The 14,002-nt window shown below is 52.2% G+C and overlaps 6 protein-coding genes across 6 annotated transcripts; 4 read left to right on the top strand and 2 right to left on the bottom strand.

The window, feature by feature from the left end:
- Positions 1-743: 743 nt before the first annotated feature.
- Z517_12291 (uncharacterized protein) lies at positions 744-1,124 on the top strand (the record flags this gene model as incomplete). The annotated part of the gene is made up of 1 exon (XM_013422705.1): positions 744-1,124. One exon carries the CDS (start codon positions 744-746, stop codon positions 1,122-1,124), a length of 381 nt encoding a protein of 126 aa, XP_013278159.1.
- Positions 1,125-3,715: 2,591 nt separating this feature from the next.
- Z517_12290 (uncharacterized protein) lies at positions 3,716-4,372 on the top strand (the record flags this gene model as incomplete). The annotated part of the gene is made up of 1 exon (XM_013422704.1): positions 3,716-4,372. The coding sequence occupies one exon, from the start codon at positions 3,716-3,718 to the stop codon at positions 4,370-4,372; it is 657 nt and encodes a 218-aa protein (XP_013278158.1).
- Positions 4,373-5,574: 1,202 nt separating this feature from the next.
- Positions 5,575-7,041, top strand: Z517_12289 (uncharacterized protein; the record flags this gene model as incomplete). Its single annotated transcript, XM_013422703.1, has 1 exon — positions 5,575-7,041. The coding sequence occupies one exon, from the start codon at positions 5,575-5,577 to the stop codon at positions 7,039-7,041; it is 1,467 nt and encodes a 488-aa protein (XP_013278157.1).
- A 706-nt stretch (positions 7,042-7,747) lies between these two features.
- Z517_12288 (uncharacterized protein) lies at positions 7,748-8,506 on the bottom strand (the record flags this gene model as incomplete). Its single annotated transcript, XM_013422702.1, has 2 exons — positions 7,748-8,392; positions 8,465-8,506. The coding sequence occupies 2 exons, from the start codon at positions 8,504-8,506 to the stop codon at positions 7,748-7,750; spliced, it is 687 nt and encodes a 228-aa protein (XP_013278156.1).
- A 1,971-nt stretch (positions 8,507-10,477) lies between these two features.
- Positions 10,478-11,717, top strand: Z517_12287 (uncharacterized protein; the record flags this gene model as incomplete). Its single annotated transcript, XM_013422701.1, has 3 exons — positions 10,478-10,583; positions 10,674-10,944; positions 11,066-11,717. 3 exons carry the CDS (start codon positions 10,478-10,480, stop codon positions 11,715-11,717), a joined length of 1,029 nt encoding a protein of 342 aa, XP_013278155.1.
- Positions 11,718-12,235: 518 nt separating this feature from the next.
- Z517_12286 (uncharacterized protein) lies at positions 12,236-13,492 on the bottom strand (the record flags this gene model as incomplete). The annotated part of the gene is made up of 1 exon (XM_013422700.1): positions 12,236-13,492. One exon carries the CDS (start codon positions 13,490-13,492, stop codon positions 12,236-12,238), a length of 1,257 nt encoding a protein of 418 aa, XP_013278154.1.
- Between the last annotated feature and the right edge of the window lie 510 nt (positions 13,493-14,002).

Here is a 14,002-nt window from a genome sequence, read left to right as displayed (position 1 = left end):
TGCCACGATTGCTGCTGCAGATCGCGAACCAGAAAGGGCACAGCCACGAACACGACCACCTGCCTGCATACTTCCCGTGACCAGCCCCTCGTCGTGTTCCCCTCATCATCTGCCACCACCAGCACCACCACCATCATATTACCCGATTATCCAAAGCATTGTCAGCCGACTGGCACCGACGAAGCATGAAAGTATCACAATCAATCATTATCCGATTTTCCAATCTGCCGACTACTGGCCCCTCTATTGTACGACTCATGGTCCTCACCACAAGCTGTCCATGGGTCACATAATCGAGCTCCTCATGACTGCTCGAAGCAGCGGCAAACGGCCACCTCCGATTGAGCGATGAGATCGTTGGTCCCTCAGTGTCAGCACAGTAAGAGATTGAATACTACAGCATTGTGTAAGTGATGCTCGCACATCTGGGCCGTGAGAATGAGATGCATGTGTTGAGGGTGCAACGTGGCCAAGGATGATACAGCATCGACGGAACTAGCTTCCGCAGAGATGATGGTGATAATGATGATGATATTATGACTTGATCACAACAACCAAAGTCCCCATGTACTGATTTAAATACAGCAAAAATGAGCGGACTAAGAGTTGTGACAATACCAGGACTACCCGTACAATTTGTACACAACAAGCACTACACATTGGCCGTTGGCCATCTTGCTTGGTTAGAAGAACCACTGGTGCCACAACTTCAACTTCCAAAAATATAGCTCTCGTCCGGCAGCATGAGTACATATTCCCAGGCTGCAACCGCAGGGCGAAATCGCCTGACTTCAGCTGCAAATGGCTGTCATCGCATCTCGGGGTTCTTGTACTCTCGTGCTGATCCTCGTCGACATCCCTCGCCCTTATGTCGCAGCGTTGCGACTGTGGTCGACCAGACTAAAATCGACAACGAACCTGACCTGGACAAGCGCGATGAGCATACGAAGACTGGGAAAAGCGCGACGTCGGGAGACGGCCGAGGCCACCCAGCGAAGCAGCCCGATCCCCAGAAGCCGCCTGAACGGTCTACGGGGGTTGAAACACAAGGCTCCGAGGGCAAATCTGGCGAAGGAAGAGATACTAGTGGCGTGCACAAAGAGGAGATACCCGACTTGTCATGACGAGTAGGCTTTGTATGCAACCAAGTGTCTTTGAGGCATGCTTGACAGCACATGCAGATGACAACGTGTACTGGTAAATGAGTGACGGACTAGTGACTAAAGCTATTTGAGGTAAAAATATGACAACACCACTCCAAGTATGTGGCTGTTCAAGAGAGTGCAGCCACCAATCTCACCTTTGTGCTACATCATCTCATATGCACGATCAGGAAAACGCTAGTGGACGTTGAAAGGGCGGGGAAATGAAGCATCAGAATCACGGTCTGCAATCTAACGGCGTGAGGAAACCTACGAGGTACTCGTATACCAACCATTGATCAATGATCATAACCCCTTATCAGGTCTCCTACCTTGTGGTGAAACTACCTTTTGTCACTTTTGTCCGAATATTTTTGCTTGAGACACGGGGCCACTAAGGGGCCCGCCAACCATGGTCGTCGTCTCCGAGAAGGACACCAAATAACACTACGTCCCCTTACCAAAGCAGGCAAAACGACCGGGATGCTTTAGCTTGTACCGCGTGCTCGGTGTGTTACACCGATGCAGAAAACAGTGGGGAGCCCTACGAGTGCCGCGCAGTCATAGTCATCGCCGTAGACCGACCGTTATGTTTTACCAACGCATGCTGCTGACACCAAGGCGGAGGTCGCGGTTGAGGCTGGTGAGGCTTGTGCAAGGACTGAGCCACAAAAGTGTCTCTTGCCAGCTGCCAGTGCCAGTGCGTGTTCACCAACTACCCAGGTACTCACGAGTAATGACGAATTAAAGCAACACACGAGTTACCTGCCTACCAAGGCAGAACAGTCCACGTACGTATGAGTACGTCCCTTACCGTAGTATGTACATATTTTAGTAAAGGATGAAGAGTACCCGGTACCTCGTATACCAAGTCATAATTACGAACAACTGCCTGGCAAAACTTCAAACCACGCGCAATCCTACTGAGTACGAGGTACTCGTAGCGACTCGTAAGTAGATAGACTGGATAAAGTTTGCGCTCACTGCTGCAACGCGCCCACGCCGCTGAAACCGTTGAGCTCCGCCCGTGGTTTCAGACTCAGCCCGGCCAATGCGGCGACCCTCGGTCAGAGTAACAAACAGGACAAGCTTGGGCAAGATCTCATGGGTCTTTGTCGTTCGGCGAGTACTCGGTATACGCTCTCATACAGAGTTTCACGTGGGAGGGATAGGTACAATCGTTTCCTACCAAACTTGGTACCAGCTACTGCCCACCGTGCTCGGCCTCAACCTCAACCTCAACCTTGTAGGGATATTGTTGAATCTAGCGTCAAATCTCATGAGACGCCGTTTACCTGCAAGGACCTCGGAAAACGTAGCTTGCAGTAGTTCTCGGTCGGGGACGTTGCCTTCACATTCCCGAGCGAGCTTGTTTCACGGACTGGACAGCTTGCATCCCCGTTTGACGGCGTAAGTCAGGAGCAAACTGCGAAGCAAACCATCGCTTCGCTAGTCTACACCAGACACAAGATGGCAGAAACGCAGGCTCGGTCGGTTTAGCACTATGTACACAAGAACCGTATCTCTATGCCTCCTGGAAAGACAAGCATAGACTTCATTCCCTCGCGTCTTCTGCCCATAAATCGTGACTCGAGTGAACAACTGCATCAACATAATGTCCTCTGCAAGTTCCTTCCGGCTCTGTACCAGCATCACCTCCAATTTCTTCTCCAGAACCTTGCAACCAGGCAAGAGTAATGATGAAAAAAAAGAACCGAGTTCTTTTGGAATGGCCAAAAAATACGCGGACAAGAGCCCCGAAGGACACTTGATGGCGACATCCTCCGCGATGTGCAATGCAGGGACACCACTATAGCAGGCTCAATGCTTGAGCTGAGTCGCTCCCACAAGGTCTATTGAGAATGTTAGTCATCTATGGCAATGTCATGGTGCACAGGGGCGGGGGACGTACAAGTATGAAGAAGAAAAAGAAAAGAAAGTCAAGTTAGATCGAGCGACGAGAAAATAGAAATAGTCGAACGGCAATGCCAAGCAAAGTGTCCAAAGACGCCAAGACTTCAACCCGTAGTTGCCAAGTCTTTGTCGGTGTCACTGCTGCGACTGGATGCTGTGCCTTGGCGATTAACTTGGGTTCGATAGGTACTTCACTTGTGTCGACAACTTTCTTCTCTTGTGCATCGCGTGGTATCCTCGGTGATATTCTAATAATGTTCTGATATTGTTCTCCCTCAATCTCAGCGCTTTCCGTATTTAGTCCTCAAACCTTTGCACGGCATTCTGTGCGAATCAGTTGATGCGCTATCCTCACGACAGGTGAGATTACATAAATCAGCCTAGGCGTTCCCATCCTGCTCCAACGCGCCTTTGTTCCCGCCTGGAATGAGGACTTTGTGATGGTAACTTCTGCAATGCTTGGGAACAGCCAGCGTAGTCTGGAACCTCAGCAAATATGGTTTCTCAACCAGTGGTTCGAGCGGCTGATCACCCCTCAATACGTCCTCATTTCATTCAACGTACAGAAATCAAAAAGCTCCGCATATCGCTTTATTGTGATTAACCTCCTGCTACTATTGTGAGAATATAAATCCTTCCCTCCAGCGTCTGAAACACCCATGGCTCCTGTCGTGCTCGAGGATATCGAGTTTCCAACTCAGATGGGCCTCAAAGGAAGTGCCATTGAGGCCATCGTTGGCATCGCATTCATGATAGGCATGGTTGTGTTTTTCGTCGGTCTAGGTTTTCTACGCCACAATGTGGTCAGGGTTCACAATAGTCGCGGACGACGCTCTCGACGACGCGCCATATTTGATGCTGCGGAGTGGACGGCGACGAACAGTCTGCCACCTCCACCAACTTATGACTCCCTCTTCCCTGACCATGGATACTCCCAGCCCCAGCTTCGATCAAGCTCGAACAGATGGAGCGCGACGAACTCACAACTACAAAACGATAGCGATACTCACAACCCTCCCAACGCCGCTGTTGATGATAGCAGGGAAATCTCCGATGAGAGAAGCAGCCATCCAAACATTTCAACATTGAGTCCGTCCGTTTTACCCCCTTACTACGGACGAGATCCTCATGGACTGCCTTCCTACGAGACCTTCGCTTTTGCCGACGAAGAAGACCGGCTAAGGAATACTTGGTCTGCTGTGGCAACTCAAGTACCCCAAGGGCCTCGTGAGGATGCCTCGTTGCGTGTGCCCGCAAGGATTTTGCGGACAGAAATCATGGTTACTCAGAGAGAGATATCCCCCAACGAAGTATGAAGAGGGAGAGCCACCACCACAGTCAAGGTTTACGGATTGGTAAAATTACCCAGCTGATATGCACTTTTCTCTGCGTTTGTAGCTAATCCACTTCCTCTGCTCCAGGTAATGATGCCGCTCTCGAACAGGCCAGAGCCGAGGACGTTCACTCAACCCTGCCATGAGTACTGGTGTGAGTTTGAGGGGTGGCAGAAACAAAATTGCAGCCCGATGAATCGGAACATATTGGGCCCTCTTCCGAGACAAAATTTTGCTGTAACCGCGCATCCTACAGAATGGGATCGAGAAACCTTCAACTTCCTTCAGCCTCCTTTAGCCTTCTTCAGCGAAAACGGCTGTTGCTCTTTGCATCTCCAGCAATCCTTTTGAAGTTCCTGCGTATACTAGACACTGCAACCGTCCGGTCGCTTTCGCCTGCCACGTCTCCAGAGTCGTCACCTTGAAACTGTGAACAGAGTTCCAAAGGCCTGGGTGGATGGCTTGAGTTGCTATTGAGCCTAAAGCCAAAGCCAAATCCACGACCGAGACAGGTAGTCGGGAAACAAGAAACAATCGAACAATATTAGATTTATATTCGACACCCTCCTGCCCAGTTCAGTGACAAAGGGTTGCAACGACACGACGGGACCATAAGGGCCATGACCGGGCCAGACCAGATGCCTTGCAATTCTTCTACCCACTTGTTCATGCTCACTTACGCACTCACCACTTCCATTCGGTCAAACCGAGACAGCGTCTTAGCGGGCGTCAAAGGACGTATGTCTTTCGATATGGATCAGGGGGCCACGGATATTGGTTGAGGTATTGACACAGGAGAAAATCGACAACAACTTGCACTTGTGCAATCTCGCGGCAGCGCGTCGCTGGTATCTATTTAAACCACATATCTATCGACCTCGTCAGTTCAGGGTCGTCCATGAAGACCATTTACACAACAACGACTTGACTTCTTCTCATTTCTGTTTATCAACCCGGAAACATTCCCTCTACTCTTTCGTCCCCTGCAGTGAGCGACACAGTGTGGCACTCGCCCCTTTTCCTACGGTTATCAATCCATTTTCACCCATTTTGTCCTCATCTACTTTACATATAATCCCGCCCCGTTCCAAGAACGCGACCCAAATCCAGCCCAGTCTCCATCGGAGCATCTCCACCCATACCTACAGCACATCCAAGTCACTAGCAGTAACAAAATAGCAGATATGAATGAACCAGCCATGATATCCTTCTTCAGCGTCACAGGGGTGATCCTGCTCGTTGCTGCAATAGCAATCTGGAGGACTCATCACAAGAGCCACATGCGCGGCCAAGTTGATGACACAGCGATCCACAACGACGACGGCGGCAACTCGAGGAACGGCCATCAAGATGCGGACAGCATCCGTGCAGGCAACGCTCCAGTCATTGATGGGCAAGCAGACAATCGAGGCGGAAATTGGAGGTGGAGAAAGATCATTGACGGTGTCGGTTGGGCCCAGGTACCAAACGGGCCTGAAGATCGAGAAGAGACGCGAGTGATGGCAAGACGACGAGGTATCATGGAGAAGCCTGAGCAAGCGCTCGTTTCTGTGTCTATTGGCAGTGCTGAGACCCAGGCAGGGACGAGCTACGCGAATGATGTTGAGAAAGGAGGATCACGGCCTACAGATGTCATGTCATTCGAGAACCTTGGTGGGTATCGATACGGCGATTTTGCATACGGCCACGACAACATGGCGCCGCTTCCGGTTCCTGCTTCGGGCCCAGATCAAAACTCATTGTACCGACATTCACCTGGCATTGCGGAAGTCGAAGCTGTGCCGGCAGGTTCTTATCTCTCCCGGATCCCCAGCACAGACTCGAGGGAATCAGGGCACGGGTGTCGATTGACCTCGTACAATGGGCTGCCGCCAGTACACCAGCAACAACATGACGATATGATGGCGGCACTCCCGATCTCGAAAGACCACCCTCTCTACCAACACCATCCGGTTTCCCAAAGCCCAGCGCCGTCTCAAACCTCAGATCAAAGCTCAGACCACAAGCCTCCTGCATTCCACTACGAGCGCGGCAGCCTTGTTCCTGCACCCCTGAATCCCCGTCGTGGAAAGCGCTGCCTCGATGTCGATCAGAACCACGAACCAACTCCAACTGCCGAACCAGTGCGTGCGGCGTCCGGCCTCACGCTGGAACGCCCTTCGAGTGCTCGATCTCAGCCAGCTTCAGCCTCCGGATCGGGGTTACGGGAATGGCCAGAGCCTCGATACAGCATGTTTGAAAGCCCCCTGAGGCAGCATCCACCAGAGTTGTTCCTGGACCTACCAGGCCCAAGGGACGTGTCGGCGCAAACTTCATCCCAGGAGCCACAGGAAATGCTCGCTGCTGAGACTGGGACGAAAGATGGTGATGATCTCCGAACCGACTGCTCTTTGACGACAGAAACGAAGTCTTCATCTCCAAAACTACACCAGCCCGTGAACGGATCCGATCAGCAGCGTCACCATCACCATCCTCGTCAAGGTCAAGGTCAACGCCACCGTCATCGCCATTTCAGCTCGTGCGACGCCGGCTGGACGACCGTCCGTCTCACCCCATCATCACATTCAACCGCCGCCAGCAGACCATCGAGATGGAGTTGGACGGCAGAGGATTTCAGGGTGGTGGGAACGGATGGGGACAATGTCGTGTGAAAAGGTCACCGAAAAAAAAAGCTGAAAGCTATTCATACAAGGCAAGGTGCTCGTGGGGTCAAAGTATGGGTGTATGGTGTTGGGGAGTGGTTTTGGAGTTTGAGGTTGGCGTATGTATGTATGTAGGTAGGCACGTAGCTAGTCTGGGAGAAACATATAAATGGTATTTCTAGCAAAAACCAGCGATGCAAGATATCCTCTTTACATGTTGATTCCTCTGCACGAGGGAGGGAGTGGCCTGCAAAAACCGCTTTGCAAACACTTATTGAAGTCCAGAGGTTTCCCATGTTTTCTGCTTGCATGTCTTGGTCTTGCCGTGACTTTTGTCGATGCAAGATCCTCAATTCAGTGTGATGCAAGGGACATAGGTATGCCAGTGCTTCTCCGCGAACGGGCTCTTTCTCGGACAGGTGTCGAGGCGCGGTGCCTGTACCTGTCTGCATGCTGAACTGCTTGAGAGCTCTCAACGCTTTTGACTAGAGAGTGAGAACACTCAATATCCCATAGGATCCAGTCAGAGGGACGTGCTAAATGGACTATGTGTAGAGCGTGGAACGTGTCCAGTTTGCTCGGTCCTCCGCCAGCATGTGTAGTCTTCGGCGGCATCTCCATCGGTGGATTGGTACGCCACTTGACGAGAAATCAGAAGCGGACTTTGAATGGGGATGGCCATTCATCCGTCATCTCCTGTCTCGTGTCCAGATTATCACCTCTTGTTCCCAACAGCGGCCCATCTCTCTCTACTCTTGACCCCGACCCCTTCATCCACGGAGGAGCCACTACTGCCACCAGCAGCCCAGCCCTCACCAATCTCTCCCACAACTCGTCCTGGACGGCCCGCGATGACAGTGCCTCCAGCCCAGATGGTATTCGGGGGCAGAACTGTGCCGTCAAGGATTCTGACGTTGTCCTTGATCATGACCATGTTCCCGATCGTGCAGTTCGCGCCGATCCACACGTTGCTCCTGATCTCGGCAGCGCGGATGTGGGTGTTGGGCCCGATGTAGACATAGTCTGAGATTCGGAGCATGAAGTAGGTCATAATCTGCTGCGGTTCACTGCCGTTCGGGTTCGGGACCGTCGTCAGACGCGAAGGAGGGTGAAGCGTGCAGCCAGGGCTGATGAAGACATATCGACCGAGGTGGATCGACGTTTGATCTTGCGCAGCGGATTTCTGATCGCCGCCTGCTTGTTGTGGGTGTTGTTGGTGAGAGGAGGGAGGCTTAGGCTGCGGAGGCCGAACCAGGTCTCCGTGGATCACCACGTCTTGCTGAATGACACATTTCCCAGCAAGGATAATATGGCGCGGCCCCAGGACACTGGCTCGGCGACTGATCTTGTTGCCAGTTTCCTAAGGTCTGGTCGTCAGCGACACTGCGTAGCGTGAATATTTGCTTTTCTGGGGAGGGTAAATCCGACTGACGGTTTCGATATATTCGCCCCGGACCGAAGGTTTAGGTGGCATGACTCTGTGAAACGTGCCAGACTCCAGCAGGTTTCGTATGCAAGGCTGCAAAAGAGCCCCAACACAGTATCGTGTCTTGAGACGAACGGTTGTCAAAAGTGTTGTTGATCAACCCATACTTGGTATGCTGTAGCGAGCACGATAATAATTCGTGACACACTCAACGCGTGGCCTTGGGGGGTTGAGCGCAGTCGCGAATGCGGAGAAAAACTATCTACTTCTTCATAACGAGCAAACAGTCAACCTTCTTCTCGCCAACTACTACTCGGTTGCAATTGACGGGCTGAATACTTTGTACAACATTATTGCACAATTCTCGCAAACTTTGCTCGAATCCCCCCCTTATTCTCAGGTCTCAATGCGGACTCTCGGCTGTCTCTGGCCGCATGCCCACAATTGCCGTGTCTCTTTGCCTGCTTTTCTTTCCGACGTACCCACTTGAATGCCTCGACGATGACAACAGATATGGACCCAACTCGCTAGGCATCACAGGGGATCCTCGATACTTGAATCTCGTACGGTCAGGCCACAAGGCACGCAAGACTTCGCTCTCTCGCCTAATCGTGCAGCCTCGCAGCCGAAAAGACGTTGACTAGCGCCGCAAAGAGGAGCCTAAGATGGAGACTGGCTTTCGCCCAACACATGGTTCGCTGATTCTTCAACGGCTTCGTCCGACGGTCACGCCCTTTATTGCTCAATGATCATGGTCTGGGGGTTCAAAAGGCTTGCTTCCATCGGTGATTCTGGAACCCAGAATTTGTGGACCCAGGCTCCCGCTGTGGGTAGAACACAGGGGAATCTCGCAAGGAATACTTCGAGAAGTGGTCAGACCGCAAGTGATGCACTGCCTAGTGTACATTGTACAAATACCGAGTATATCCGAGTGCAAAATACCGGTACATTACCGCCTGGAGTAGCTGGACAACGGCCTCTGCTTCCATTCTGTACCCACAGAGTCGGGTTTGGCCCCAACTGTGCCGTCCTTCTGTATGATTGCCGCTCTTGCATTTGTGCGGTTCCCGATGGTATCAGGTAGCGAGTCCCTGGCAATCAATCTCCGTGCCCAGAGCTTGACGAGACCTCGGGCTCCAACATGGATGAACAAGGTGACAAGTCATCTCAATCCATCGTCAATGATCGACGTAACCCCTGACCACATGGCTGCGCCCCAATGGTTTCTAGAAATGTCAGCTTCGGATAGACATTGCCGGCAAGAAAGATGGCCCATGGATCCGTGGTTCTGGACATCCCCACAAGACGCAACAAAGTCGACAGGTTCACTACTACTTGTGCTTGTAGATTTCTACAACTAGAGAACATGGCCATGGCACCAGGAGGTTGGAACATGCCTTGGGGTGTGTCAAACAATTGCTCTCGTGGCTTGTCTTCCCGACTTGGCCCTCGGTTGCGGCGAGAATCAACGTCCAAATCGCCTTCTAGTTCTTCGGTTATTCCCACCGCTTGGTCTATCAAATTCACTAACGGGAAAATTCTCGACAAGTCCATTTCCTATTATTGATCAGCGAGTGGCGTTATCTTTGTTTCAGAAGCCAGCGAGCATGAGGTTCTGTGCCCTGGGCTGGCCCCCATGTGGATGATGGTCACGCCACTCCACGTGGAAACTAGGAACGTGGGTTGCTCCCTAGCGGAACGGATCGAAAAATTTATCTTCAACTCGTCCCGATCGGGCGTCAAGTATGGAGATGTGTCGTAGCAGACAGTTCTCGGTGTGAAGGATAGTCGGAAAGCTCCTCCTGGGTCTGACAAAGCGCACAGAAATCAATCCGATCGGCTTTAAATCATGGGTCCGCCGTTGCGAAGCGCAGCTGGAGCCGTGCTTGATCAGGCTCTCTATTTTGTATCTCTCGGTCGACGAAAGCTTCTCGTTCAATAGATCAATCGCGTGCGGCCAAGCTCCTTTGTTGACATATTTCACGAACGTCTACTCTTTTGGCACTAGTTGACGGCACGATGGACCATATTCCAAAGGACATGGAACATGTGGACCGGCGCGAGCTGTATACATCGCTTCCAGTTCGAGTCCAGTATCTCCAGCAATTCCTCGAATTCGGAGCAGGTGAGCGCTCCTTTTCCCTCATCGAGACCTCGAGATTGAAGGGACAGGAAATTGTGAAGAACGCCGCTGCTGACCACTGTGCTAACTTAGATGATGTTGTTGCTCTGATCGAGGGTCAGAAATATATCAAGGCCATCATTCCCGCCATTGTCAATATGGTGTACAAGAAGCTGCTGAAGCACGATATCACGGCCCGAGTCTTCAGCACGCGAGATAGCCGGGTTGAAGAAAACCCCACCAAATGGATCAAAGAAGACGACGCTCAGATTCGGCACCGAAAGATGTTCTTGAGATGGTATCTCACGAAGCTCAACTCCGATCCCAGCAAAATGGAGTATTGGCAATATCTAGACAAAGTCGGGTAAGTGTATATGTACCTGCCTGCGAGTCCTTGGAACCACCGATGCCCGTACGAGCCAACTTGGGCCGTCCACCTCCAGCACCACCAGTGAGAAGAAACCATCTGACCGCGACGCTCGTAGGTTGATGCATGTGGGCAAAGGACGCCGCAATCCCCTCCACGTGGACTACATCTTTCTCGGCGCGTGTCTGGGCTACATCCAGGACTCGATGACAGAAGCCATCCTCTCGCACCCGCGGGTGGAACTCACGCAGAAGATTGCCATCGTCAAGGCCATCGGTAAAGTGATCTGGATTCAGAACGACCTCATGGCGAAATGGCACATCGAGGACGGGCGAGAATTCCTGGACGAGGAGATTGAGGAGGACATGGAAGCCGAGGCGCGCGAGCCTGAGGGCTACCTCAACGGGAAACGGATCTTGGGCGGTAACGGTGGGGCCGCCGGAAACGATGACGACAGCTCAATCGCCGGCACCGTGTCGTCGACGTCGTCGGAAAAGAGCACGACCAGCCTCGGCCGCACCATGGAGCAGGTCCGCCTGTCCAACGAACAGCAACAGAAGTTCACCTGCCCATTTAGTGGTATGACGACCTCAGCCGGTCCAGAGGACATGGAGAAGCAGCGAGCAACCACATGGCGACCGAGCCGGCGGGAGCTGGTACAGGGCGAGCCGACGTCGCCTCCTCGTGTGCCAACCGGCATCCCGCGACTCCGCGTGATTGATGGCAAGACCAGCTGTAAAGAGAATCTGGAGCCGAATCCGTTTATATAGGCTGGCACCACACCGGGACACTGGCATGGCAAACATTCTCCGCATGGTGCGAGAGAGTCTAGTCAGCCTTTTCGATTTCGACCCCAAAGTGACGATACATCGACCAAAATAATCGAAACAAAGTTCCGAGATGTGATGGCGATGTCGACACGAGGTCCCTCGAAGTGAACGAACGAAGGAATGAACGAAACTCCCATCGTCGTCATTCGCTAGAACATCCCTTGCCGGGCACGTGGTGGTGTTGTGGTTTCTCTGTACTTAGTATCTACCTATATACAGTACGAGGAACGAGGACGAGGTGCTGTACAGTAGACATTGAACGGAGTTTACCCGTTGAATTTTTCATTGAATCTCAGACTTTTTTTTTTCAACTCCGCTTCCATTCTCTATTCCCATTCCATTCTGTTACTGGTATAGCAGTAGGTGCGTAAGTTTGAAATCTCTCTCTCTCTCTCCTCTCTCATTCTCACAGAGAGTATAAGAGATGGACTTGTCCATGATATGCTGCAGATCTCTGTTTAGAAAATGCGTATAGCCAGACTCGCGCCAATATCTAACAAACCCGCGCGACCGTGGTCACCCTTGCTCTCACTGTCCAGAGTTTCGACAGCGCGATTCTCGCATGCCTCGGCGAACTCAATCATGGCTTCGTAACCCTCGCTGGACGAACCGACGAACGTCCCCCAGTGGACTCCGACGGTGTTGCGGGATTGGACGTCGAGATGTATCGCAATAGCGTCTGCCGGAGAGGCGTGGAGTGCCGCGGGGATGTCGTTGTGGGATAGTCGAAGCCCCATGTACGAAAAGAATCCAAGAGTCCCTCCGCGCCATATAGGAATGAATGAAAGATCGATAGGGCCGAATTTGTCCCCAATCTCCTTGAAGACCGGGCAGACGACCTCTGATCTCGACGTCCTCCGATAGCCTGTGTCACCGGCGTGGTAGATGACCCCTTGCCTGGTCGCCTTCGATCCGCTAGATTCATCCTGTGAGCGGAGAAAGCGCTCGACAACCCAACCACACCACAGCGTCCGCCCCTGGTCTACAGGACTCCGTGCAGAGTTGTGCTGGGCGGGGACACACGAGAACCTGAAAATGATCTGATTCGTCGATGCTGGTGTGGGTTGGACTCCAAAGTCCTCTAGACTGTATTCACGATTCTGCCACCAGTCCATTTCGCAGGTTTGTGCATCCGGGACCCCCATAGACAACATCCACTGCTTGATGCCCAGCCCGACAAAGAACTTGGCCCGGGGAAATTTCTTGAGGACTCCCTTGATCGAGGCAGCATCTAGATGGTCGTAGTGGTTGTGGGAAATGAAGACTGCGTCGCAACCTGGCAGGTCCTCGGGTTGACAGGGGGCTTGCTTGAAACGAGCGACACCACTGTTTTGAGTCGGCCCTGCTCGCATGGAGAAGATCGGGTCAAAAAGAAGCCATATGCTCTTGTGCTCGGGGTTCTCGAGCGGTGGCAACTCCACCAGGGCACTCGCATGACCCAGCCATGTGCCGATGACACAGTTGGTCTTGTCGAGCTTCTTCTTCTCCAACTCCGCCGTTCCCCAGTCTGGAATGACCACATTGAGTTGTCGGGATTTTGGGTGGCTGCTCAGGTCATCCGTGTACCATCCAAGTGGAAAAGATGATTGAACGAGTTCCGCCCACGTCGGGGTTCCTGCGGAGGGCCATGGATTGACGAATGCGGTGGCCGAATTGTTTGAGTGGTGAGCGGGACGTGATGATTTCCACTTCGGACCAGACGTCGTTGTATTCATCATAGAACGATTACCGCGTTGCCATGATAATAAGGTTGCCTTTCACGAGAACGGCTGGAAGATAGAGGGAGCGGTGAAGTTGGATGGGAAGAAGCAGTAGGATGAAGGATCGGGGGTGTGGTGGCTGCATGGCTGCATGGGTGTGTGACGCTGATGAATCTGATAGGGACCAACAGTACGAAAGGACAAAGTACGATGTACGAGGAGCAGACAATCCAATGACGACATGGACACAAGAATTGCTGGAGTCTCTATTGAGACCAACTTCAGACTACTCGGTACATATTTACAGACCTTTCCTGCATTTATCTGCTATGGCCTTGTGTCCAACTGTGTCTGCGTCTACTATTATACGATGGCACTGCTCCAAGCACTGAAGCTTGACAGCAATAGTTTCAACCCTCCAACCTGGGACACGCGCTACAATGAGATGTGACTACTACGCACAACCACCTGGCGTAAAATGGACAATACTTCACTTGTGCTGTAGTCCTCAATTGTCCCTTGAAC

The sequence above is a fragment of the Fonsecaea pedrosoi genome, assembly GCF_000835455.1.
Source record: "Fonsecaea pedrosoi CBS 271.37 unplaced genomic scaffold supercont1.9, whole genome shotgun sequence".
NCBI classification, from domain to species: Eukaryota; Fungi; Ascomycota; class Eurotiomycetes; order Chaetothyriales; family Herpotrichiellaceae; genus Fonsecaea; species Fonsecaea pedrosoi.
Note: the sequence above shows the minus strand (reverse complement) of the source record. Positions and strands in the feature narration are given on the sequence as shown.